Source organism: Dreissena polymorpha, chromosome 3 (genome assembly GCF_020536995.1).
Source record: "Dreissena polymorpha isolate Duluth1 chromosome 3, UMN_Dpol_1.0, whole genome shotgun sequence".
In the NCBI taxonomy this organism is placed as follows: Eukaryota; Metazoa; Mollusca; class Bivalvia; order Myida; family Dreissenidae; genus Dreissena; species Dreissena polymorpha.
Genome location: NC_068357.1, coordinates 150,549,515 through 150,576,389, shown reverse-complemented (window position 1 = coordinate 150,576,389; position 26,875 = coordinate 150,549,515). Strand labels below are relative to the sequence as shown.

At 35.5% G+C, this 26,875-nt stretch overlaps 2 protein-coding genes across 4 annotated transcripts in view; one reads left to right on the top strand and one right to left on the bottom strand.

Annotated features, from left to right (window-relative positions):
• Window positions 1-26,875, bottom strand: part of LOC127871974 (uncharacterized) — a 341,340-nt gene that overhangs the window by 3,377 nt on the left and 311,088 nt on the right. For all 3 annotated transcript variants that reach the window (XM_052415293.1, XM_052415294.1, XM_052415292.1), the window contains 8 exons: window positions 15,100-15,225; window positions 14,420-14,562; window positions 11,373-11,588; window positions 5,609-5,749; window positions 4,664-4,768; window positions 3,456-3,672; window positions 2,271-2,443; window positions 253-1,213 (listed from right to left, as the gene is read on the bottom strand). In XM_052415293.1, the coding sequence (XP_052271253.1) occupies window positions 253-1,213; window positions 2,271-2,443; window positions 3,456-3,672; window positions 4,664-4,768; window positions 5,609-5,749; window positions 11,373-11,588; window positions 14,420-14,562; window positions 15,100-15,225 (2,082 nt within the window). The remainder of the gene's footprint in view (window positions 1-252; window positions 1,214-2,270; window positions 2,444-3,455; window positions 3,673-4,663; window positions 4,769-5,608; window positions 5,750-11,372; window positions 11,589-14,419; window positions 14,563-15,099; window positions 15,226-26,875) is intronic.
• On the top strand, window positions 17,821-26,639 carry LOC127871982 (uncharacterized). Its single transcript, XM_052415311.1, has 5 exons — window positions 17,821-18,470; window positions 18,770-18,893; window positions 22,604-22,728; window positions 23,022-23,513; window positions 24,344-26,639. The coding sequence occupies exons 2-5, from the start codon at window positions 18,794-18,796 to the stop codon at window positions 25,226-25,228; spliced, it is 1,602 nt and encodes a 533-aa protein (XP_052271271.1). The 5' UTR covers window positions 17,821-18,470; window positions 18,770-18,793; the 3' UTR covers window positions 25,229-26,639.

Here is a 26,875-nt window from a genome sequence, read left to right as displayed (position 1 = left end):
AGGTTTTCTACACAGTTTAATAATCATCACAATACTTCAACCAAAATCACACTCATTTATAACAACATCATAATTGTAAACATCAAAACAGATGCACAAGAAAATCATTAGCAGCTACCTACACATTCATGTATGTAATAGAAAAACAAATACCGGTATAAAAAACTTCTTTATACCTTGTATTGAATTTAACCACATAAAAAGTATGCATTATTCCCAAATCAGCCTTATGTCGATACAGACAATACGTACCATTTGAATTTCTAGTTGTTTCAGTCTTTTCACTATTAGTGTTTACAACATAAGCACCAGAATCAGCTGATAAAACTGATGCAGCATTATCATCTTCTTTCTGTGTAATTTGACCTGTAATACTGCGTTTTACCGGATCAATATTTCTGTCAGCTGCCAGATACATCATGTCCCTTAGAGGTTCATCACATTCTCCATTGGAATGGTTATCAACTTTTTGCAATTTATGAGGAACTGCTTCCTGTCCAATACTTGCTTGCATAAGGGCTTCAAAAGTTTTCTTTCTATCTTCGAACTCTAGAAATTTCTCTTGCACGTCCTGAGCGCTAAGCAGCTTATGTTTCCCAACTTTGGTGAGCCTTTTCGATGCATCCGTTGCTAAAGCCCATTTTTGTTCCACTGCTGCTTCCAAGTCCTCTTCATCATCACCAAGTATTTCAGCAACTTCATCATCTTCTTGACTGCTTCCATTGCTAATATCTACAAAGTTAATGTTACCTGTACTTGCAGCTGGTGATTTATACTTCACATATGTCATATTCTCATCCTTTATTGTTTGTTTGTTAATGTCTGTGGTGGACTTTCTAGTTTCATCTTCACCAATTTCGTTAACTTCATCTTGTGTTAGCTTGATACTAAACTCATCTGGTTCAATGAATACAGTTTTTGCATATTTCACTGTTTTGACATCAATTTTTGGTATATCTAGTCCAATTGCTTTGATGTTGAAATTTTGACCATTATTTAACATCATCGTCACTTTTGCAGGAGCTGCATTTTCTTCATTATTGTCCTCAATTAAGGCAGTGTAAGTTGGTAGATTTTCATCGGAAACAGTACTTGTTGTTTCAAGATTCCCCACACTTCGCTCAGCCAGAGTCTTTTTCTGTATGTTAACATCAGTTAACTCAGCAGAAACATCTTTGCTAATATCCATTTTGTCTGAGCATTTGTTTCTGTTCTGAAGTGAAAACAATAGGCATGTTCTTTTGTGCAGGCTATGAAAATGAGTCTTCATGCAATTCAATGACCATATTTGAACAACATGTTATATAAGTATGTTTGTAATTACAAGGGGCATGATGGCCCAAAAGCCATTACCTGTGTCCAAGAAAAAGGTTTGACCTGACATGTAGGTTTTTACTTTGAAAGACTCAGTTTAAAACTGAGCTGTGATAAGATCATAACCGAGTCATATATGTGGCTTCCTTTGTGACCAAGTTTTCTAAGATTTGATCTGAGGCCCGGGTTTGTTGACGCCACTTTATTGAAAACGAGCCTATTTATTGTCAAGATAAGCATTTGGAAAAAGTTTCATTCTGATTGGATGAAAAGTATAGCTAAAAAACTTAAATCATGTAGAAAAGCCGACATAGAGTTACCACAATAGCTCTCCTTGAGCACTTTGTGTCCCTGGAAAGATCATGTGGAGCTTATAAACAGATGAGCACGTGACTTTGACTTGCGGAGCATTCTGTTAGTCCTATTACTCTATCATCATGAATCATGCTAACGGCATGAAAGCATGTTAAATTTGCAAAACATGCTAGGTGATTTCCAAGTGGAATGGTTTTATCTTATTTTCTACATTGGAAATGATCTCAAATTCAAAAACTTGATATTCTAACCACAGAAACTTATTCACAGTACTTGTAGGATAAAACATATTAAGTTTGAAGGATAGGTTGTTATAAGATCACTTTGGGTGTAGAAATAGAATAACATTAAATATTCAAAATATACCTGTTCTAAAACTACAACTGTGAATGTAGTTTCTGAAATAACTGTTGTTTTCATAATAATGTTAAGTCTGAGACAAACATTTAAAACTTGAAAAAGGGGCAATAACTCTATACACAATTAATGAGGAGTTATGTTTCTTGTGTACTCTCACAGCATTATTTTGCAAGCCCAGCAAATAGCCTGATGAGGTCGAACACACCTTTGAATGTTGTTGTAAGGAAGGGATACAAATAAAATCAACCATTTGAAGACAAACTACAAACATCTCAACATACCTGCATGATTTCCCAAAAGGAAGATTTCCCAAAATCAATCTCCTCAGTACCAGCACAGGAAGGAACCAGACCAGATACAGGGCCCGTATAAGAAAAATCAGTCTGAGTACATACAGAGGCCACATCTTTTCCAAGAGTCTTGCTCTCTTCTATTTCACCATCTCTGCACTGTGCTACAACAGGATAAATACATTGTCAGTCTTAGCCATGTAATACTGTATTTATCTGCACTGTGCTACAACAGGATAAATACATTGTCAGTCTTAGCCATGTAATACTGTATTTATCTGCTCTGTGCTACAACAGGATAAATACATTGTCAGTCTTAGCCAGGTAATACTGTATTTATCTGCTCTGTGCTATTACAGGATAAATACATTGTCAGTCTTAGCCATGTAATACTGTATTTATCTGCTCTGTGCTATTACAGGATAAATACATTGTCAGTCTTAGCCATGTAATACTGTATTTACTCTAACTTTTCAGACACAATAATTATATTGAAATAAAAGCAATAAATCAATGCACATTAGTATTTCTACTTTAAAATAAAAACAACTTCACACCTTTGCTTACTCTTGCCTGAAATGATACAGAACAAAAAAGTCAAAACCTTAAACATACTGCTTCCTTAATAGGAAGATATCATTTAAAATGCTGTAGGGTGAAGCAATTGTTTCCTACCGGTATATATGGTTTTTTACCCAAGTACAAATGTTATGGTTGATTGCCCTCAGACATGCGTCTCCCAGGCTTTATGACATTAATCCGTTTGTAAAACACAATGCTCAAAGTGTCACAAGATAACCAAATACAGTGCCGAAATCTGGTCCAATAGCAGTGTAAAATACACTGTCTGGAAACGATTCATGATAGACGAAAACGCACATGTCCGAAAATTAAGAGTCACAAAAAGTAATTATTTTGGCCAAAAATGGGGGTGTCCAAAAATTTAGAGTGTCCGAGTAATAACGGTAATACACATATCAAAAGGCCATGTGAAGAGGAAGTGATTATAAAGTAATAAGCAGTGTACATACAGTCTAATGTAATACGTGACAGTAGTTTTGAAAAAAACAAAATCACATTTTTACAAAATATTTATGAGAGAGAGTGGCTATCATGCTGTTAGTAGTTATGGAAATACACTCAATTGGACAATTGATTATCTTGCGCATACCATACCATCAACATCCTTGTTATCTGGGAGGTCAGCCTGACAGCTGACTGTGACCATGTCAACCGTGTCCTCCTCCATATCTGGGAGGTCTGTCTGACAGCTGACTGTTGCCATGTCTACAATGTCTTCCTCCAGAGCATCCGTCTGAACAGAGCTGCTTGTAAGGGCTGCATCTATTGTCTGGGACACACCTGGTCTACTGGCCACTGTGGCCTGAACAGACTGAAACAATTAAATAGATCAGTTTTGGTACTCCCCACACCTGGTGATGATCTTTTAGACTGTCTTGACAAAACATGCAAATCAAAGTACTGACAGTACTGGTGTGACGATGGTTTTGAAGAGGATGGATATAAAAGCATCAATTTAAGTATATCTACATGATCACCACAATGTGTATGTGGGTACGAAAATGTTGGGTTCGAAAAAAAATTTGGGAACGAAAATTTTGGGTACGAACAAATTATGCAAATCAAAAATTTGGGTACGAAAAAAATTTGGGTACGAAAAAAAAATTGGTACGAATAATTTTGGGTACGAAAAAAAAATTGAGGGTAAGGGGAAGTAGTACCCGTGGGGAACTTGACCCATTCAGCGAAATTTGGAGGCTTATTACATTCTCAATCAAATTAAAAAATTTGACATATTGAAAATAAGTCATCCTTTGATACTATATATATTTTACAAAAGCACCGCATAGCGGGTGCCAACGCTCGGCTGCGGGTGCAGTTTTGAAAAAATGAAAGCTTGTCAGAAGAAAGTCACAGTGACCATGATCTTTGACCTAGTGACTCAAAAATGGGTGTGGCATGTAGAACTCATCAAGATGCAGCTACATAATGAAGTTTCAAAGTTAATTGTAGGTGGAAGCACTTTGATTTTAGAGCCAATGTTAAGGTTTTAGTACAACCCGGACGGCGGACGGCAGATGCTGGACGCCTTGCTGGCTATGACTATACCTCAGGTTTTCTTCGAAAATAACCAAGCTAAAAATGATTAGCAAACATGGCTTACCTAAAATATTTATTAGAGAAAGCATTTTTATAAATTAAAACAACCAACATAACTGAAGCATTGTTTAGATTGACCAAAAAAATTCTTGTTGAAGTTTCACTTCTATTTTTCACCACGTAAATATTAATTGAAATGCAATGCCAATTTGGATAACTGAAAAAACAAAGATTGGAAGATATCATTTGTACCCCGTACTTACCTTCTCACTTTCTTCTGTCAATGCTTGCACTCCTCTGTTCATTACAGAGAGCATGGTTAACTCTGTTTGGATCTCACATGAAAGTTTCTCAACATCAAGTATTGTCTAATAAAATACATTGCATATCATTGTATGGAAATAATGTAACAATCAAAATGACATTATTTACTACAAGAGAGACTTTAGTCTATGATTAAAATTGATTCTGATAGTAAAAATCAATGGAACTTAAACAAAAAGGGGAACAAGAGCACCGCAAAGCGGGTGCCAACACTCGGCTGTGGGTTACATTGACATAGCGACCTTGACCTTTGACCTAGTGACCCAAAAATGAGTGTGACGTGTAGAACTCATCAAGGTGCAGATACATATGAAGTTTCAAAGTTGTAGGTGGAAGCACTTTGAATTTAGAGCCAATGTGAAGGTTTTAGCATGACGCGGGCGGCGGACGAGCTGGCTATGACAATACCACAGGTTTTCTCCCAAAACAGCAGAGCTAATAATAACTAAGTTGTAAAATATAATGAATTGAGATGCATTATTTCATTAATTTGTATGACTTCTGATTGATATTCCTAACTCAGGATGATTTTAAATATAAATATTTGTATCCATTTATTTTTCTTCAATTCTATTTTTAATTCCCAAAGATTCAACTCAAGAACATAAAACTTGAATCATTTAAGTTTTGATTTACAAGACGATCTTATAATACATTTTCTTAAACAGATTGCACTTTCCAGTCAATGCATTACTCATTGTTTTCATTTATAGCACAATATAGAGCAAATCAGTCCAGGTCAATAATTCAATATATCACATTTTCATTTGTCTGAAACATCATCAGAACCACATCGAGTATAAACAGCTAATACAAAATCTTCTGCTCTTCAACCAGATGTCTGATATAGAATGACACAAACTAAGTGAAGCGAATAATCATACCTGTGCAGCTTCTAATTCTTCTTTTGCTCTCTTAAGATCATCTTTCAAGACATTCAGCTGTGACTCTATGTCTGCTTTTTCCCCTGCCACTTCTGACAATTTATCCTTGACATCAGTAATGTTTTCTTTGAGTGTCTCTTCCTAAAAACAAGACCAATGTCCATTAGGCACAGAAGCGCCAATATACAACTAATATATAAAAACTCCATTTATGTCAAGCTGCTGTTTAGGGAAAATGTGACTTTTGATCGCTAAGTGTGACCTTGACCTTTGAGGTTAATAGACATTAAATACATGTGACACTCAGTCTTGCTACACTTCAACACCGTTATTTTGAACACCAATAATCCGAAGTCACCGTTATTTCGAAGTATTTATCGGGTCCCGATTTTGGTTCTTTTTTGTTTAATGTAAAATTTCATTGTTCATCGAACATCGTTAAACCGAAGAAATCATTAATTCGAAGTGATTCTGTCGGTCCCAGCTCTATAATTCGAACCTTATTATCAATCTTTAATCAAACGTCATAACTGCAAAACACTGAGCGTTATTTCACACATTTGTCGTCTGCGCGTGGCGCGTCAAAAGCAGATATTTACACTGTTGTCGTCTGCGCGTAGGGTGTTAATTTTATAATGTCGTTAATTGCCGATAATTACTATGTATGTAGTTTTGCATTCTTTAATAATCAACAAACGTGTCACGTTAGGTCTGAGTTAATGTTGTCAAATGAAATGCATCATATATAAACTGTACCTTTTAAACAAAAATCATTACAAAATGTCTGATACAAACAAGTCAACCACGTTACTATTATACCAACCAAATGTCCAGCAATCTAGAGAAGGGCCTGAGAAGGGTACCCACAACAAATTCCACAACTTTTTATTTTTTACAGAATCAAAGAAGTGTTCTGTCAAATGTTCATTTCAAATTATGGTTAATCTGAAGTTTTTTTAACGGTCCCGACAACTTCGAAATAACGGTGTTGAATTGTATTTTAAAATTGCAAAACAAATGACAAAGTTAATGCCCATACAAGTTGTTTCATGGCCAAATTTGACATCTGGCATCTAAGTCTGACCTTGACCTATGAAGCAGGAGCCAGATTTTAAACATAAAATGCCATCTTATAATGGTGGGCATTAGTGGTTTGTTACTTTAAAATAGGGATGATGAATTACTCAGTTAAAAATGGGACACTATTTTATTTGGCCAAATTTTACCTTTGAACTCCAAGTGTGACCCTGACAATTGCGATAAGGTGACAAGTATTACATGAAATGAAGTGTCTCATGATGGATTGCAATTGGGCAAAGTTATTTAAAAATCCACAAATAAATCACAAAGTTATGGCTGAGAGGGATTTTCACGCTTTTTCATCATTAAGTTTGAACTTTGACTTCTAAGAGCAACCTTGACTTTTTAAGTAGAGAGACAGTGTTACACACGGAACTTTGTATATGATGGTTTACATTTGTGCCAAGTTTCAAATCATCGATATCAGGCAGCTATGGCTAAGACAGGAATTTTCTAGCTGTTTACAAGGCAAACTTTGACCTCTTGTGATGACCGTGACCTTGAAGGGGCCTTTTCACAGATTTTGGCATATTTTGAAGTTTGTCATTAAATGCTTTATATTGATAAATGTAAACTTTGGATCTAAAAAGCTCCAGTAAAAAATCAAGATTAAATATAAAAAAGGAAAAAAAAAAGAAGACGCAGCAGGGCTCGAACCAGTGATCCCCAGAGTAAAAACCAATTACCGTATTTTACCATGCATAGCGCGCAGTTTTTTACCTTCAAATTTTAAAATAAAAATTCAGTGCGCGTAATACATTGACACAACGCTTTCTTGGTTGCTAAATTGCAAAAAATCCATTTCGTAATCGTAAATCTTCACAATTACCGCCATTTTTTTATTGCAGAAAACTACACCCTATAATGTTATAGACTGAAAGGGCCGTTGTCGAAACAACAAAAAGCGGAAAAGAGTAGGAATGAACGGGGTAGTAACAGTTTTGACAAAAATTAAAAGATGAAAAAATGTCTTTGTTGGTGTTTTAACACTTCTTTATTGATTGTTCATTAAAAAAAATCGAGGTATATCAATCCCCGCGTCGTCGCGGTATTGTTTGTTTAAGTTTTTGTTGTCATGAAAACTCGTTGATTTACAACGCAAAACGTCTTATTTGAACTGACGCTAATTATTTCAATCATATTTCTCAACTTGGCTTTTGCTTTATTTTGATAATTTAATCCAAATTTTAATGTTAGCAATTCCGAAAATTTGCACTCTATGTGAATTGACAGTTTGACGTCATCAAAGGAAAGCCGCTTCCTGTCTGAAGCAATAAAGCGACAAGTTTCTCGCTGACAAAATTGGCTTCCTTTGTCTAGCAATCAACATGCCGAACCAATCGTGTGTTTGTTCCTCAATGGCAATCGTCCAATTAAATAATAGCACGTGCAAAGCTCCGCCTTCGAACCTTTTTGCAGAGAACGGAGGTGGAGTTAAACGGTTAATTGAGCAAGTGTTATACGTTAGTTGAGTTCTGATTTGCCGAAATTTCTCGGCCCTAAGCATTGAAACGACGAATACATTTATCAATGATTTTCCGATATCTGCATTAATATGCTGCCGTGCGAGTATACTACGTAGGTTACAAACCAACAATAGAGATATAGACTCATTTTAGTTTCTTTCAATAGAGACAAACAAATGATATTTGTCTAATGGCTTTACGCCGATAACACCAACTGTATGGAATTGAGCGTTCGGGTGTATTGTTTGACTCACTATAAATACCGATCAACTAGACGCAGTGACGGCACGAAATACCGGGTCAAACTGGATTAAATCGGGAGCATCTCTTAATGGGGAAATATTTAAGTCGATGAAAAATAAAATGGGATCCACGGACGATTTGCGTAAAATTGGACATTGCGATGTTGCGGGTCTGCAGAAGACTATGTCATACGATGTTGTGAGCGGCAGGTAATGAAAATGTTACACTGTTCAAATGTGAGGAATAGGTAATAGTGGTTCGAATTTAACGCGCAGGGGTCTTGAAAAAACACGCGCAGTGCGCGACAATAAGGACATATACGGTGTTCTCGAGAGAATAATCTTAAAAATTGTCGAAAATATAGTGCTTTGCAACCCATGCTCCTGATCGTATAAACGCTCCCTACTTTAAAACAAAACATTAATCACCCGAAAAACTCAATTTAAATGATTGCGCAATATAAGAATGGTGGCCATTTTCGGCCCAATTTTCAGGTTTTTGATCTTGAATTCTTTTTTTTCTCCATTTTTGCTTTAAAAAATCGCATGCGCGTTATACATGGGAGCGCGCTATACAGTACAGCCAAAGCGGCACAAACATAATCCGCGGCTACGCCACGGCCAGATTATTAGTCCGCGGCGGCCGAATCGTGTGTTCACGCGGCGTATCGCCGTGGCACTCGGCATCGATCCGCGCAACGACGCCGAGTCTGTATTAACCTCGCGTACTTTCGCGGAGTAAATCCGCCGCATACGTACGCGGCGGATCGAGTGAAAAGATATCCACCTTCATGTGCATACATGTATGTGTAGCGTAGAATTAATTTTGCGCAACTGTTTATGTTTCGTTCGGTTATCATTATTATATTTGTAATCCGAAACACACTTCAAAATTTTAATGCTAACGCGTCCTTTGGCAAATTCTTGCGTCAAATAAACAGTGCTAAAATATCCTTTGTTTCATAAAAAGCGCGCGAAAATTATGCAGACATGTAGAACGTCGTTTGGAAAGTTTGGGTGTATTTTGTGTTGTATAAATACATGAACATCACGTCAGGCGTAAATCGCGTGTTCAGTGGAGAAAAAAAACGCCCCAATTAGACGTTATTTCATCATCTCTATAAATAGTAACAAATGCCCAAATGTATTTGATACTTAAGGAAATATCGAGAATGTTTGTGTATCATAAATATTTACCAGCATTTGCTTTAAAACTGGAATATACGGGATTATCGGGTAATTAGTAGCGATATTAACTGTATAATATGAACAAAATAAAACGTGTTTATATACGCATATTCAAACAATAGTTGTAATAAGCTGATAATTAACAAAACTACAAATACGTCGTCACCGTCTTGATTATTGATGTGGCTTCAAACTGCTAATTTTCTCAGCTAAAATATAATAGCGGAATCAACATGCAATTAATTTATAAATCCACCATATGCTGGAGCCTTGACCACTTGTATGTGCGAAAACATAATTACGTGACCTTGTTTATGTGTGAAATACATACGCTACGGGCGGGAAACAAACTTAATAATTGGCCAGACACATTAACTATGCGTACATGTATATGCTAATACAATCCGCGCACAATAAATTTATTATGATTTCAATTATTATTATAATTGTTCTTTCAAAATTTGTTAACTACATGTTACTAATAATTAAAAAAAAATAATTTCATGATCGCATCGACTCGGCATCATGTCGCAGACCGCGGCATGCCTCGGCGGACAGATGCGAAGTTTCGCGGCGAAATGCGACTTGCCGCCGCATACTGACGCGGCTTCAACGACTGACGCGGCATCGACTCGTTTCGCCTTGCTGCCGCGGATCGCGAAATACGTTTGTTCCGCTTTGGCTGTACTGTACATGGTAAAATACGGTAGACCGCTCTGCCATCCTGCCAAGTATGTGTGAAGAAAGTACTTTATACTTTATATAAGCAATCTTCGTAATTTCACAAAAAGTAAACGACAACAACAGAACTCTCCAAATCATTCAATTGTTTTGCGTTGCAACGCTTTATAATTTTCAGGTTTTTAAATTGTCAAAAGATGCATATAATGGCTATATTAGACCATGGAAAATGCTCAGTATTACTGTTTCCTCACAAATTTCATAACTAAAACGAAAATTTGCGAATCTGAAACAACTTTTTTCAATTTTGTCAATTTACCAAAACGTGACAAGATTCCTTTAAAACAAAGGAGATGGGTGTTACACCCTACATGTTGTCATATAATTGTGGACATTTGTTGTGAGTAATTTAAAAAAACCATGAAAATATGGCAAAGTTAGGACTACGAGAAAAACTTCACACACAATGACAGACATACAGTGCAACTGCTTTATGACAACATCTTCAAAGGGAGGCATAAGAGTTTATATTGCATTTTACATTTTAAAATGTGTTCATTACAAAGGCTAATCTTCATGAATATATCTAACTTATTTAAAAGTATTTAAACACGATATTAAGACTACCATATCATATTTTCAGCTTAATGATTCACTGATTTGTTTAAAAAAAATAAAGTTAACATTTTAAGCATTTGTATGTGCTTCCCATTCTTAAATTAACCATTTGCAAGATGATACTCTAGAAAAATGATATTGTCAACATGAAATAACCTCTAATACTCTAACAGCTGTTTCACTGATCAACATATTTGTTTGTTTGTTTAAAAGCATGTGATCAACACTATGTATGTTAAACCAGTGCTTATTTGTTATTACTCTGTATTTGTAACTTTTCTATGTGTTTACTTGTTACGTCTCTGATTATGTAACAATTAACTGAATTTAAAGTTATTATAATAATCTGTTCTACTCTGTTCTGTTATACTTACCTGTAGCTCTGAATTCTTTTTCTCCTCCTTAAATCTAACACCAGCCTCTTTATATGTAACAATCAACTGTAATTCCATGTTATATCAATCATCTATTCTGTTCTGTTACACCCACCTGTCTCTGCCAATTCTGTTTCTCCTCCTCCAATCTCTCCTGCGCCTCATTGAGTCTCTGTTCAAGGGCCAGCAGCCTGTCCCTGGTCTGGTGGAGCTCCAGTTTCAAGCCATCCCTCTCCGCCTCCATGGCTCTGCACTCATCCTTGAAGGCTGCAGCGTTGTGGAGATGGACATTCACCAGGCGATGAGCCTCGTCTAGTGTCTTAAGAGAGCCCTGAAGTACAGGTGTGCTACCAGTGGATATGCTGGAACCTCATGCCTTTTGTGTTGTTATGTCCCCAAACGCCCCAACACCGTTTTCCCCCACCCACCCTGCCAAGTCATTCAAATAAGCCTTGTTCTTGAAAAATTTGGCTTAATGAATGTTCTTTAAGGGTTGTACCAGATTTAAAGGTGCAGTTTGCACAAGCTAATCAGGGACAACACTTTCCGTCACAACTGGATTTTCACTAAAACATTACTTTCTTTAAACAAAAATTCAACAAGATAAGTATTGATGCGAAGCATCAAAGGGCGTCACAAATTTAAGTGTAAAAGGCACTCAATGAAGTAACATGGAACGATTTTTTTTCTACTGTAAATATTAATATATTGGCCGATTATTTTAAACAACATAGAAAAAGATACTGGTATTACCATTATCTATGATTTTGTGTTATAACCCCCAAATAACCATTATCTATGATGTTGTGTTATAACCCCCAAATAACCATAATCTATGTTTTTGTGTTGTAACCCCCAAATGTTCCATAGTTCATTTTATTAACATTGGTTTCCTTTTTTTTACTGGCATCCGTGTGCAATTTTTATTAATGGAACAGAACTGTGTGGGTTTTAAAAAATCTGCTTCATCTCACAAAATGCTCATTGATAGTGTCACCTAAAAAAACAAACTCCAAGGAGTGCTTGACTCTAGGGAAACAGGTTGCTGGGACACAGCTCCTCCTTGATAAGCCGCAGCTCCTCCTTGATAAGCCGCTGCTTCCTTTATCACAACTCATTGTTACAATCAATAATACGTGGCGGGCTTCGCGCTCAATATGTGGTAGGGATAGGGAAAAAAAATGCACCAGCCTTGGCGAGTTCTTTTTCGTTTTTGTGCCGAGCATGATAAACCTGATCTATAATCAACACTAACCTATTATTCTATTTATCCAACTTATTATTCAGTAAACCTTTTTATTTAAACAAAAGTAATTTAACTGGGTAATTTCGCGTTTTCACGAGTGTTTGTCGTACTTTGATAATGACTGTAGTGTTACCAAGGTCAGTGTATTACTCCGCGTTCCAAAAATAACCATTGATCAAATAATCATTTTTTAAATCAGAATATTGTTATGTGACAAAGAGTCGTGCGTTATTAATTACAATTTTATTCATATTGAATTGCAAATCTAAAAGTTTTATAACATCAATTTAACATTTAGTCGTTATATACAAGGAACTACATTTGCTTACAACGTAGCCTAACAACGTAGCACGTGCCGTTGATTATAAATGAAATTTAATAAACGGGGCTTTAATCAACCAAATTCGCTGTAAAAGTGGGTTAAAAGATATTTTAAGAGATCTAAGAAATTTTAATTAACGTTGTCACCACGCGGCATCCATTAATTTTAATAAAAATGTGCAACATTGTATTTAGGTTGCATTAAAACGCAGTACTTTTAAATTCTATTTAAAATAAAATAAAAAGATATATATATATATATTAAAAATATTGTATATATAAATATATGAATAAAATAAATAATATATAAAAAATGCTTCCCACCTGGGAATCGAACCCACAAACTCCCGATCGCTAGGCGGACACCTCATCCACTACACCACAGCAACCATTCAATGTTTGAGACAAAAATGTTGACTATTTATATAAAGTTTCACCGGTTCGCGTATTTGCCCAGTCCCTGTGATCTTTTATTAGTGCCCAGTCCCTGTGTTTAGCTATTATTTAAAAGAATTAACTTTGCATTATTGGCAATAAATGTTGTAATAAATATAATAGGCACAAATGCAGTTCTTATTTACACTAATTTACACAAAAAATCACCACTATGCAAGATATTCTTAAAACAAAAATATATACATTGATCCGTACAATAACTGCTCCTCCCATAAGCGAAAAAAAAAGGCATTACATACTAGTCGCCGCTCTCCAGAGCGACGCCAATAAAAGTGAAAAGTGTTGTCCTTGATTAGCTTGGGCACACTGCAACTGATACTTTAAGCACATGCATAGACCCCTGTTTTACAAGATAGGTGCTCATGTGATGGAATCTCATGCCTTTCCTTTTGTTATGCCCCTAGTCCGCTGTTTCCATCCACCAAAAAAATACTTCCTTTAAACAACTATTTCTGAGACATTTTACCCAGTATTTCTGAGGCATTTTACCAAGTATTTCTGAGGCTTTTTACTAAGTATTTCTGAGACATTGGACCCTGTATTTCTAAGGCATTTTACCCAATATCTCTGAGTCTTTTTACCCAGTATTTCTGAGGCTTGTTATTCAGTATTTGTGAGTATTTTACCCAGTATTTTAGAAGTTTTTACCCAGTATTTCTGAGTCCTTCACACAGTATTTCTAAGTCTTGTTTGTAGTATTTCAGAGGTTTTTACTCAGAATTTCTTAGTATTTTTACCAAGTATTTCTGAGTCTTTCTACCCAGTATTTCTAAGGCATTTTACCCAGTAATTCTTAGTCTTTATCCCCAGTATTTCTTAGTAGTTTTCCCCAGAATTTCAGAGTCTATTTTACATCTGTACCAAGTATTTCTGAGGCTATTTACCTAGTATTTCTGAGGCTTTTTTACTAGTATTTCTGAGGCTATATACCCAGTATTTCTTTTGTCTTTTACTCAGTATTTCATAGCTTTTCTACCTTATTTTTCTGATATTTTTTACCTAATATGGTTGAGTCTTTTTACCCAGTATTTTTTAGTCCTTTTACCCAGTATTTCTCAGTATTTTTTACCCAGTACTTCTGAGGCTATTTACCCATTATATGTAAGGAGATTTACACAGTATTTCTGAGTCATTTTTACCCAGTATTTCTGTTTCCAGTCCTCGCCCTCCTTCTCCATTCTTTCATTCTGTTTGTCAAGGGAGGTAATCCTGGTGTGTAGCATAGTGATCTGCTCCTGAAACCCACTTCTCTCCCCTTCATTATACACCGGGTACAGTTTGGCTGAAATTAGGCAACATTGCAAAATTGCTCACTGTAGTTAAGGTGAATTAAGGCAACATTGTAAAATTGTCAATCGTAGTTTGGCTGACATTATAGGCACATTTCAAAATAGCAAAATGTAGATTGGATGAACTATGGTAATATTGAAAATTAATAACTGAAGTTGACTGAAATTAGGCATATTGCAAAATTGATAAACGTATCTAGAATTACCGGAACCAGAAATGCAAACAAGAGCTGTTATATTCTAGGTTACATTAGCTTCAGATGAGAAGGCTCTAGGTCGGAAGTTTGATCCCAACTTAGGGAGCCTTCTCAAGATCTTCTCTTAGCAAACCAAGTACTGGTTTAACTCACTAAACAGACTCAAATGTGTGTCAATAAGCTCAAGCCTTTTGATATAATCAAACTGATATAAACAGGTAAAAACTGACTGCTAAATAACAACTCACAATTACTGGTCGCCCAACATACAGCTTTATTTAATATGTTGGGGTAATCATTACTGACATACAACATAAATACACCACAAATTACCTTTAACTTGTGACTCCAGCAACTGTTTTCTTAGGCATTCCATTTCTTCATCCTTCAGTTGAAGAATACAGGTCTGATGCTTGGTTTCATACTGCAACTTTGTTGTTAAATCTTGCAGGTATTTCACTGAAAATACAGAAATGGAAGACAAAATCAGTACATGAGGCCATTGTCCACAAATAATTTTTTTAAAGCTCTGTAAAGATTGTTTCTAATGGAAAGTATTTTTACTGACCAAGATACAAACTACAAATATGTATGACAGCGATGAATACATCCACATACTGCCTGCACACAGATATCAGAGGAGGTAATCACGTGATAGTCAAGATGGCGACGTCCATACTGAGACAGTTATTTTTCGCCGTTTTATACCCTTTATTACTTCTGTTTATTTTTCAAATGACGCTCACTTTCCAGCCATATCAGTAAACAGGTGATTAGCATTTATTTCGTATTTAAATTCACTTTATATCTCGACTTTACTCCCTGCAAATTTTCTTAGTGGAGCCCTAATTAGGTCATCCCACTAAGAAATTTCGCAGAGTAAAATCGAGATATAGAGCGAATATTACTTTGAAATAAAAGCCAGTAACTTTCTTCCTAATATGGCTGGAAAGTGAGCGGAATTAAATATAATAATACAAGTAATAAAGGGTATAAAACAATGAAAAATACCTGCCTCTGCAAGGACGCCGCCATCTTGTTTGTCACGTGATTACCCCCTCTAGATATACAGTCTTTATCATCAATGATGCATTTTGAGTTTTGATCTCCAAGTATCATCAAGGTAGTAATGTGATTTTTGAGCACCAAAAAACATCCTGTTTGTTAAAACATTTGTGCCATGCACTGTCAAGTGATAAAGCAAACAAGCCCTATAAATCTATTTTTACAATACAGACATGCATCTTGACAGTTGGCCTTTAAATTCGACCTTGACCTTGATAGTGGCAACATGGTTCTTGCATTTGACTTAAAAAGGTGAACATTTGAGGCACATTATTTTTAAATTATTAATTATATGAGTCGTGTTCAGTGAAAACTGGGCATAATGCATGTCTGCACAAGCTAATCAGGGATGACACTTTCCGCCTAATTTGGATTTTTGCTAAGAAGAGACTTCATTTAAACGAAAAATGTCATAAAAGCAGAAAGTGTCGTCCCTGATAAGCCTGTGCAGACTTCACAGGCTAATCTGGGACGACACTTCATGCATATTCATTTAAGCCCCTTTTCATAGAACAAGACACAGTTGGTCAAGTTATATAAAGGAGAAGATTATGTCCTTATTTTGACCTCAAAGTTTGACCTTGAAGGAAGCTACATGATTCTTGCAGGCCAACAACATCTTAAAAAGGTGAACAAATTATTTAAAGATTCATTTAATGATCAAGTAACAGAGCGGTTAAACCCTTATTCAACAATAATGTGCAATACCTTTATGACCTTTAACCCTTTCCCACTCAGAAGCAAAGTAAAAATGGCTATGTGCAAACAGCATAAAACCGGAACAGCCTGAGAGTAACTCGCAATCTGTTCAGGTTTTATGCTGTTTGCTGCTCTTCAGTATAAGCTACATGTAAGGGTGGGAAATGAAGCCTTTAAAACTTAAATTTAGTAAGAAAGGTCTTTAATTCAATTAAACTTTCTATGGGACTAAAAATGTGTAAAAATTCATGTATAATTTGTAAAGGGTTAACATCACAGTCAGACATTGACCTTGAGGCCAAATGGTTCTTGCACAAAACACAGGGTCCAATACAGGCAAACATTTGTGCAAAGTCTTTCAGAAATCATTAAATGCATTGGGATGTTACAGCTTGGACAAGTGTAAGTAGAGGTTGCTAGACTGACTTTTTAGACAGAGTGACTTCCATATAGCCCTTCTACTCACCCCAGTGGTGCATACTAGTATAAAAATTCAACTGAAATCCGGAAGAAAAAACAAGTTATTAATTATATAGTTTCTTTACAGACAATTGAGTCGGTTGCCTCTGGAGATAAAACTACTCACATCAAAAGCATAAATATTTGTACAAGTTAGTGAAATGAATGAGAAAAAAAATACTTCAATTTTATCTGAAATTGTACAGTTGTTCTAATATGCAAAGCTATAAAAGAATGGCAGGAAATATTTAGTTCAACGCAAATATAAAAACTACTTTTCTTTAATAAAAAAAGTCCAAATAAATGCTACACCAAAAATAATCATTAAAGATTAACTTGAAAAGCATGAATTTTGACTAATTTGGAAACTTATACATCCTACTTTTTACAACGACCTCTGAAATATTTGTTTAAGCTCAATATGTACAGCTTCATTCTCAAGTCTTCACAACACTATACCATTTAAATATTAAGGTAAACACATTATCCATGAGTTCATAATGGATCTTTTAAAAAGCCATTCACTGTGCTACCATTGATAGTTTCCTAAACATTAATATTTTTTTGGACATACAGTTCTTTAAGGACATTAAACTTTAAATACCAAATTTAAATAATGAAAGCAGCATGTGACCTCAGAAGAACAAATTAAATATGAAGTGCCAGACATGAACAAATGAATAACCTCTTTTAGAATGGCTTCTAACCTATTGAGCATTAAATAACGCATTTTAATGTCAAAAGGTACTAATGTAAATCTATCCCAAGGCAATTTAAACAGAATAAGAACAATTTATTAACAAAACCTTGCATACACCTAAGATAGTGGAGCAGGTAGTATTGAAGATATAACGATTATCATTTAAATTAAAAGAACATTGGAAATATCGACATATTGAATCAATGTAACCATCAATATTAACATAGGATTACTCTGTAATGTGAAACCATTAAATGGAATACTAAATTAACTAAGCTTTGAATGAAGGTGTGGCTATGTTTTTTTTGCGTGCTAAAATAATTTCAGGTGTTTTTTTTTAAATGCAAAAAAGACTTGAAGAAGTCTTCAGGCCATATAATCTTATTGCCAATATATAAGAACAACTCAATGGCACTTAGCCATAATGCATTTAGACTGAATTAAAGACAATCGACAGATACTGTATAATTTGATTTGTATGCTGTTGCGGACAATTCATATACTGACAAGATTTTAATAATATGGGCTCGTGATAACTGGTTAAATGGCGACAACAAATGGAAAGCCTTTACAAACAAATCTTGCCACAGAAGCTATCATTTTTGTGTAGCTGTGTAGTTTTATTGAAAAACCAGCCATTTCAGTGAAGAATTGTCATTTTCTCGTTACCAAGTCCGTGTGGAGACTGCAAATGGATGTATTTTGAACTTTTATCTACATTTTGTTTAGCTGATTGTCTATGGATAAGCTATCATGGATTTATTTCCACCAATTGTTCAAGGTAAGGAAAGACATTTATTTGATACAATTTCTAAAAAAGACAAATTAAATATGTTTCAAGTGAGTTTCTAACCATTTTAAAATAAAAGCAATAATTAAAATGTAAAATTATTTGTTAGAACCTTGAATTAATAAAAATCATAGAGCGTGGAAACTGTACATGCATGTATAATGTAAGTTTTATTGATATTTAATTGCAAAGACATTTAATTGCTTGATAAATGTTTGGTGCCTTGTTGTTGTTTTTTTTCCAAAATCTGTGGATTTAGACTAAAGTTATTATTTACTTTTCCCCAAAAGTTCATCATGTAAACCTCAGAGGCAATGCTAAAAGGAGTCACATCTGTGGAGCCAATACAAGATGAATCTCTAAAGGGAGCCAATATGCATCCACTGCCCACAGCCCACACCAGCTTTAGCCCAGGTAGTAGTATTGTAGATATAACGAGCATAATTTAAATGAATAGAACATAGGAAATATTGACAAAACGAATAATTGAAACCATCAGTATTATCATGAGACATATGGGACATATTAAAGATAAAATGATGATCATTTACTGTATTTTTTGGGTTACTGTATATGTCAAACCGGAATGTAAGACGCATCCCCTATTTTTTTTCCTTTTTCGAATTTTGTCCACATATAAGACGCATCGGCATAAACAATGCACCTATCCCATGATAAAATAATCCCAAATATGCAATCAAAATGTTCATCCATTAAAATTTAAATTCTCTTTAATGCTTGATTTTAGATTGAAGATGCCTAGTAAAATTGATTGTGGTCAATTGTGACCTTACATCTTAAATCACTGTAATGATCAGCGGTCTAGCAACGCCTACTGATAAGCCCCGCCTACAGCCAGACTTGGCCAATAAGATTGCTTGCTGTATTTCATATGCTTGTTTTTTTAGTAGTTCCTCTTAGATAGTCATAGCGAATAAACATGTTAAAAACCTATCCCTCTTGGGTCTTGTATAAACTTATCCCTTTTCAAGTCCAGGCAACAAATACATAATTAACATTAAGAAAAAAACAATAAAACATACATTGGTGACCAGGATTACAGTTGTTTTTTTTGTATGCATTTGGATTTATTAGACACTCATTCACACTGACTGGATTCCCAAGTTTGATGTCTTTGAGGAAAAAAGCTCCCTTGCTGTTCTATGGGACAAATACACTGCAACGCCGATATATCGCGGACCGGTATATCGCGCTGTCAAATATATCGCGCTTTGGCTATGGCTCCCAAAAATCCGACGAGCATGATCACTAAATGACATGTTAAAATCTGAGAATTCGCTAACTGAAGCAAAATACTGGTTCTAGCTAGTATAAACACCCTATATTTCGCGTCTTACTTTGGCACGCAGTGAAGCGTGAAAAACAATAAATTAGTGACAGTGTTGTATACACAAGGCTGGAGATGTTTTTAACACTTAAGAAATAACCAATTAGTGTCATTGCAAAGGTAATAATGGCAGTTTACTGGTATATAAATCGTTAAATTTTGGTACTGGTCATGAATTTCTTTGTTCTGATAAAAAGCGTGCGAAAATTGGCGTGTGTGTATTTATTTGTAAATAAAAATTTTGTAGCGGGTACAACATTGAGATAATTTAAGTTCCATTAAAAGTTTCGTTGTAAATTTCAACTAAAGTACCGCATTTTATCGCGAATTATGTGGCATTGAATTTCGTCTTATGAAATATATTTCAAACATGCTGTATCGTAACTGTTAACGCTGTTTCAGTTCCTTCATTAGGACTATTTATAAGGGTAAATTCGAATCTATGTACAATTATATTTTATACGCTTTTTACGGCAAGAATTCTTATTTTTAGCTGATTCGCGAGCGATCGTACATGAAAATAAAAAATAATTTACATTTCGGTTTTAATGATAAATACAGATACGTATGTAGTTATGATAATGTTTATTGTAGAATTGGTTTGCAATTATTACTATACAAATATTTAGCAGCACTGTACTCAAAAATGAAAACATTGGGGAAATTTGAAATTAACCACAATACAATTAAGTTAGACATTTCTCGAGTTATATCGCGCTGGATATATCGCGCTCACTATCTTTGGACCCCACAAACCGCGATATATTGGAGTTGCAGTGTATGCGGCAAAACTTGAAAATCTATTTGTCGGACTGAACATCGACTCAAAGAAACGGCACAAAGCACTACCATTACACTATGCACGTGACAAAGTCTTTGAAATTTATCAAACTTTTGAGCTTATACCGATGACGCAAATTATGATAAAAAAAAACAGAGATTGTTGGAGTATTTCAGTTCAAAGAAAAACAAAGAATTCGAGAGGTATGAATTCAAAAATCTTCGCCAACAACACCAAGAAAGCATCGACCAATTTGTTACAAGGTTAAGACAAAAAGCCGAAAACTGTGAGTTTTTAGGCAAAGACAGAGAAATAGCAGAGGCGACCAGCAAAGATAAAGTATTATGTTTGGTTATTAAGGCCCTATCACAAAACAAGTGGCATAAGCAGTCAGAGCAAAACAGCGCTTTCTATCAGCAATACCGCGCTCTGGCGGATGAGTTAACCTCAGTGAAGATAAATGACAACTATGTAGTACTCCGCGGTTTAAGACTGTGTATACCAGAGAGTATGCAACGTCAAGTTGTAAACCTAGCTCATGAAGGCCATCAAGGTTGAGTCCGATGTAAAAGTCTACTCAGAGAAACATGCTGGTTTCCATACATGGATAAACTTGTCGGCGATGTATGTAAACACTGTATTCCGTGCATGTCAGCGTCACCAGTCAACAACTCAAAACTAGTAAAGTCAAGTCCACTTAGTAACCTAGCGTACCGTGGGATGAGGTGTCGATAGACTTTTGCGGTCCTTTCCCGAATGGCCATTACGCAATGGTAGTTATCTGTAACTACGCCAGATTCCCAGTTGTCAAGATTATCAGAAATATATCAGCACAATCAGTGATATATCAACCTAAACTCGGACCCTAAGTTCAAGGTCAAGGGGGTCAAAATTTGTGTGTGCATGGAAAGGCCTTGTCCATATACACATGCATACCAAATATGAATGTTACATCTGAAGGGACATAGAAGTTATGAGAATTTTTCTAAACTTAAACGCAAAGCGTGACGGACAGCCAGACGGACGGACAGACAGACGAACAGTGCGATCACTATATTCCCTCTTTCATGGGCATAAAAATCAATACACGCACGCTTTCCATGCGTATAACATGACGTTGTACATTGCCAGATAATTTTCGCATGCTTTTTGTCGAGACAAGGGAATCAACAGGAAATATACATAATGATTGTGTATTGGAAATTAGCATTTGTTAACGTCGTGTTTACATTAAATTGGATGTGTTTTTCGGATTACAAATTATAATTCTCATTTGAGAATTTAACAAAACATTATATTTGTGTTATATTTGTAATGAATTCAATATTAATTTGTTAAAACGCTTTACGTGTCGAAAAAAAAAATTGATAAAATTACGCATGAAAAGCACAATTTCCTGGAGGATTACACCCGTTGGCTATAATCAGTCTTTTACATAACTTTCCATGATTTTATTGCGGGGGTGTACACTGTAGGGAACGATTAATGTGGTATGTAAAACAAAGCGATAAAACTACAATAAACGCCTGAAATAATGGATTGATAGTGACATGGGGTTATTCACACATATATGATTAAAAAAATGATATTCTGTTTATCTTGTTTTTATTTTTGTCCATAAATAAGACGCTTTGGTAAATAAGTCGCAGGTAACTTTTGTCTGTAAAAAAAATTGCATCTGATCCCCCGAAAAAACGGTAATCTAAAAGAACATTGAACAAATCGACATATTGAATTGATTTAACCATAAATATTAACAAAGGATTACTCTGTAATATGAAACCAATTAATGGAATACTAAATTAACTGAGATTTTAATGGAGGTGTGGCTAGTGTTTTGTTGCTAGCTAAAATAATTAACAGTGTTTTGAAAATGCAAAATAGATATAGAAAGGTAATCAGGCAATATTATCTCATTAAACAATATAAGAAGCTTTTAATGAAGGTGTGGCTAGTGTTTTGTTGCTTGATTAAACAAGTAACATCATTTTTCAGGCATACGGACGGACGATGACATAACGGCGGCCGTGGCACATTTCCTCCACACAGAGGGCACTCATCTGCACGGTCAAAACTGGCAAGACACAACTGCAGAGGTCACAAAATGGCTGGCCTTGCAGGTCACAATATTCTGAAGATTTTCCTCCTCTAATTCTAAAATCGACAACTTTCAGGGATTTTCTTGTGGAATGTAACCTTTATCAGAGCAATGTTTTACTTGAGTCTCTTTCTATATCATTTAGGTACTTATTAGTGAACACCAGTCCTATGTTTACCTTATTAATATCTCCAAAAGATAAAACCAGAACAACAGTCTAATGTGTAAAACATGTCTTCAAGTAAAATATGATGATTTTTTAAAAAGAGTTCAGTTCTAAATGACTCAATTATTTAGTATAATGTCATCTTGCAGATACAGAAGGAGCGAGAAGGCTGGAGGCAAAAGACGCGGGCAGCCATGTCGGAGATCGAGAGTCATCGGAAGGAGGTTTTAAAGTACCAGAAGATCATCCAAGAATGCACAGACCAGATGAAAATTGTGGCAGAGTGTTGTAATCTCCCAGAGGAAACTATGGAGCAGATTTTGAATGAGGAGCCCCGGCAGGCCTTGCCCATGTACATAGAATGCCTTACTGAGACACTGAGTTCTCTTATGGAGGACAGGATAATGTGTCTGCAGATCTTACGGGCAGATGGCCAGAACATGAGCACTAGTTTACCCAACCTGCTACGGGCTTACATCGAAGCACTGAAGCATCATGCAGAGCGTGCCCATAGAGAGGCAAAATCGAGGCTGGATTCGTTGGAGTCTGCAAATAAACAGAGTGTGTCGGAGATCTCCAAGATGAGGAAGCAGATCTCTAAGAAACATGAAGAGGTTGAGAAACTTCATTTAAAACTACAGGTGATGGGAATTTAACACTTGATTAACCAGTAGATTTAAGATCTTTACTTATCCTTAATTTAGATTTCATCCTCATGTTAACAAACTTACATCTTTTAGCATGATGAGTGAGAAAGTTACAGTCCTGACCAGCACTTTTATGCCCAGAATTCAACCTTTGAACTCTAAGTGTGAACTTCACCTTTGAGTAAGCAAGATGAGTTTAGACAGAACATGTGGTCCCATGATGGATTGCATTTGGGCAAAGTTGGTTTAAAATCATTCAATATAAGACAAATTTATGAATGAGACTGTTCAGTGATGGACAAAATTGACCTTTGACCTCCTATTGTGACCTTGACCTTTGCAGTAGGGAGGCTGGCAACAGGTTGTTTTATGATGATTTACACTCATGCCAAGTTATTTCTCAGACAGTGAATAAGACCTTTGACTTCTAGGTGTGACCTTGACTTTTGAACTAGGAGGACAGATGTTATATGCAACAAGTCATGTTATGATTGTGGATATTAGTGCCAACTTATTTCAAAATCCATCAAAAATTGGCAAATTTTTAATTGCTGAAACAGAAACGTTCCCACTGAAGTAAATACAGACAGATGGAAAGATGAACTAATGTACAGATGACTGTGCCACTGCTATATTCCGCCTTCTTTAAATGTTGGCATGAACAATTATCTCATACCTTATAACCCATTGATGCCTGTAACATACTTTAGATTCTACTTCCAGTGATAGTGTTTTTACTCTTTGCAAATAAACTATTAAGCTTTGCAGACAACATGTTATGAATCCTTCTTTAGCTTTGTAGACAATTCTTTCTAAATCCTCAGGAAATCAAGGATGTGACAATGAAGAAGGTGTCAGAGCTCAACACGGATAGGTCTTCTAGAGACTTTGACGACCAGATTTCACAAACAGAAGCTCCATCAGCCCTCAACAACAAAACCAAAAAGCACCATGGCAATGGGGAGCAAGAAGGAACCTCTCCCTCTTCTCTATACAACGCTCCCACACCTTTGCCAAAGATTGACCAGAGAAGCATTCAAATATCGGCTGAAAGGTTGGCAAGGTTACGTCACAGTGCCAAGAAACTGGAGAGCTCTTTACAGGATGCTCTCTCTCAGATGGATACCTTCAGGAAGGGAATGCAACCAACGAAAATCACGCAATCCAATCTGTTTGGGACACCAAAACCTTTTGGAACTTCGCACCTGCCAGATATGCCACAAACCCTTAAAAAAGAAATGAAGCTATTGCCGTCACCCATGCACATGTGGTCCACAAAGTTTGAGGTGAGCGGTCCACGAACACAAGACGCTGAAATAGAGCTTATCAAGCAACTGGAGCGGGAGAAGGAGGAGAAGAAGAGGAAGGCAAAGGAGAAAAGAAGAGAGGCAATTCAGAAGAGCCAAGAGAGGATTCTGAACAGTCAAGAGGCGCCGACATTTCGCTCGTTGATGAAATCCCTTGATGAGGTGAAGAAGAACAAAGGGAAGAGTTTTAAGCCTGTGGGTCAGGTGACCAAGTGTTTGAGATGTAACAAGCTGTTCACGTTAAATGACAATCACAAGAAGTCGTGTAATTACCACCCAAAAGGCAAGGAGCGGATTGAGCAATATTCTGATCGTGGAAAGCTCGTTAAGGTCACTTATGTGTGGAAGTGTTGCATGTTGGGACCCGATAATCCTGGCTGCAGCTATGGGCAACATGTATGAAAGTGACCTGATAGCTTCAGAAATTATTTAGTTATTATTAGAGATGTTTGTGTTTGTTTGTATGGCAAACAGGTCATAGGTCAATATATATATATATATATATAGTAAATACCGTAGTTGAGGGCAAGATGTATGAAAGTGACCTTGAAGCTGCAGAAGTGATTAAGTTATTATTTGAGATGTTCTATATTTTTCTGTATAGAAAATCATTCATTAAACTGATTATCAAGGCTATAGTTACATGGGACATGACCATAAATGGGACTTCGAAGTTATTTAATTATTATTGACATATTGATTTGTATGCTGCATGGTAGATTTAACAAAATTATTTCACCGTTATCGTGATCATGACTTTTTATAAATCCTCCTTTTAAACTTTATTTTTTGTAACTTAAATCTTTCATCTTAGAAACTATCTTTTGACACTTAAAAGCTTACTAGTGGATATCTGTTTTAATTAAATCTAAATTGCCTGATTAGATCACAACAATAGTTTGCATGGACACTATCATAAACCATACAGGCAAACACAGATCACTCTACCTTTTTGTTTGTCCAGGGAATCAAAGTGTATCATTTTAATGTTACAACTATTTGTGGTAATACGAAAGAAACATAAACCTAATTATTGGTCCGCTCATTTATTGATATACGCTTCCCCATTCCACAAATGTCAATCATATTTAAATAAGTCTGCATTTATATAACCCTATCATCTCACTTGGACATAACATGTCCAGTAGTTTAAACTATTTTATACAAAAGAGCATGTGCATTTTGTTTGTGATTTGTTGATGCTTAAATATTCAAATGTATTGATATATAATATATCATATTTATCATGTATAGCGCTTTGTTATTTACCACAAGGTTTCAAATTGAAAAGTTCACGCGCATTATAAATTGCTACAAGGCTATCACGGCTGCTAACTTGCGAACAATTCAACAAAATTAATATAATTATGTATTGAGGCCAGTCATAACATCATAATATGCCCGATTGCACACATGACCAGAGGAGCATACACTTTTAAATAAAAAAATATTATTTTTGTTCTTTCTTAAGCCTTGACCACGTATTTTGAAGCATTTGTAGTCTCATAGAAAGTTACATTTATTTAAAGACCTTTCTTACTAAATACAAGTTTAAAGGCTTCATTTCCAACCCATAGATACTCAGCATGCTGAGCACCAAAACAGCATAAAACCTGAACACACTGTGAGTTACTTGCAGGCTGTTCTGGTTTCATGCTGTTTGCCCATAGCCATTTTTACTATGCTTATGAGTGGGAAAAGGTTAAATAAGTGTTGTTGTTTTACATTAATTTATCTTTGAGTTTGATTCTTTCATAATGTTATTTGTTACTTTTTTGTTCTTTTGTCTTGATGGAATAAATGTTCAACCACTCCACTTGTTGCTTCAATACTGAAGTACTAACTAGAATATAAAATATTCAGCGTTTAATTGAAACCAAATTTTAATAGGGTCTATTATGGCTTCTATGAAGAATATTAACTCAAGATGTACATTAGTGAAAATATTGACAAAGTCCAGTGTAAATCCACTTATTCCTGTTTACAACAGAGTAAAAAAATATATTGATTTAAAATCATCTAAGAATATTCCACATATTATTTTGAAAA

Bases quoted from the DNA above. Each gene is read 5' to 3' on its own strand.
- LOC127871982 (XM_052415311.1), top strand. From the start codon at position 18,794: ATGCTAAAAGGAGTCACATCTGTGGAGCCAATACAAGATGAATCTCTA. The intron at 18,894-22,603 runs GTAGTAGTATTG...ATCATTTTTCAG, and splicing joins CCACACCAGCTTTAGCCCAG to GCATACGGACGGACGATGAC. The intron at 22,729-23,021 runs GTCACAATATTC...GTCATCTTGCAG, and splicing joins CAAAATGGCTGGCCTTGCAG to ATACAGAAGGAGCGAGAAGG.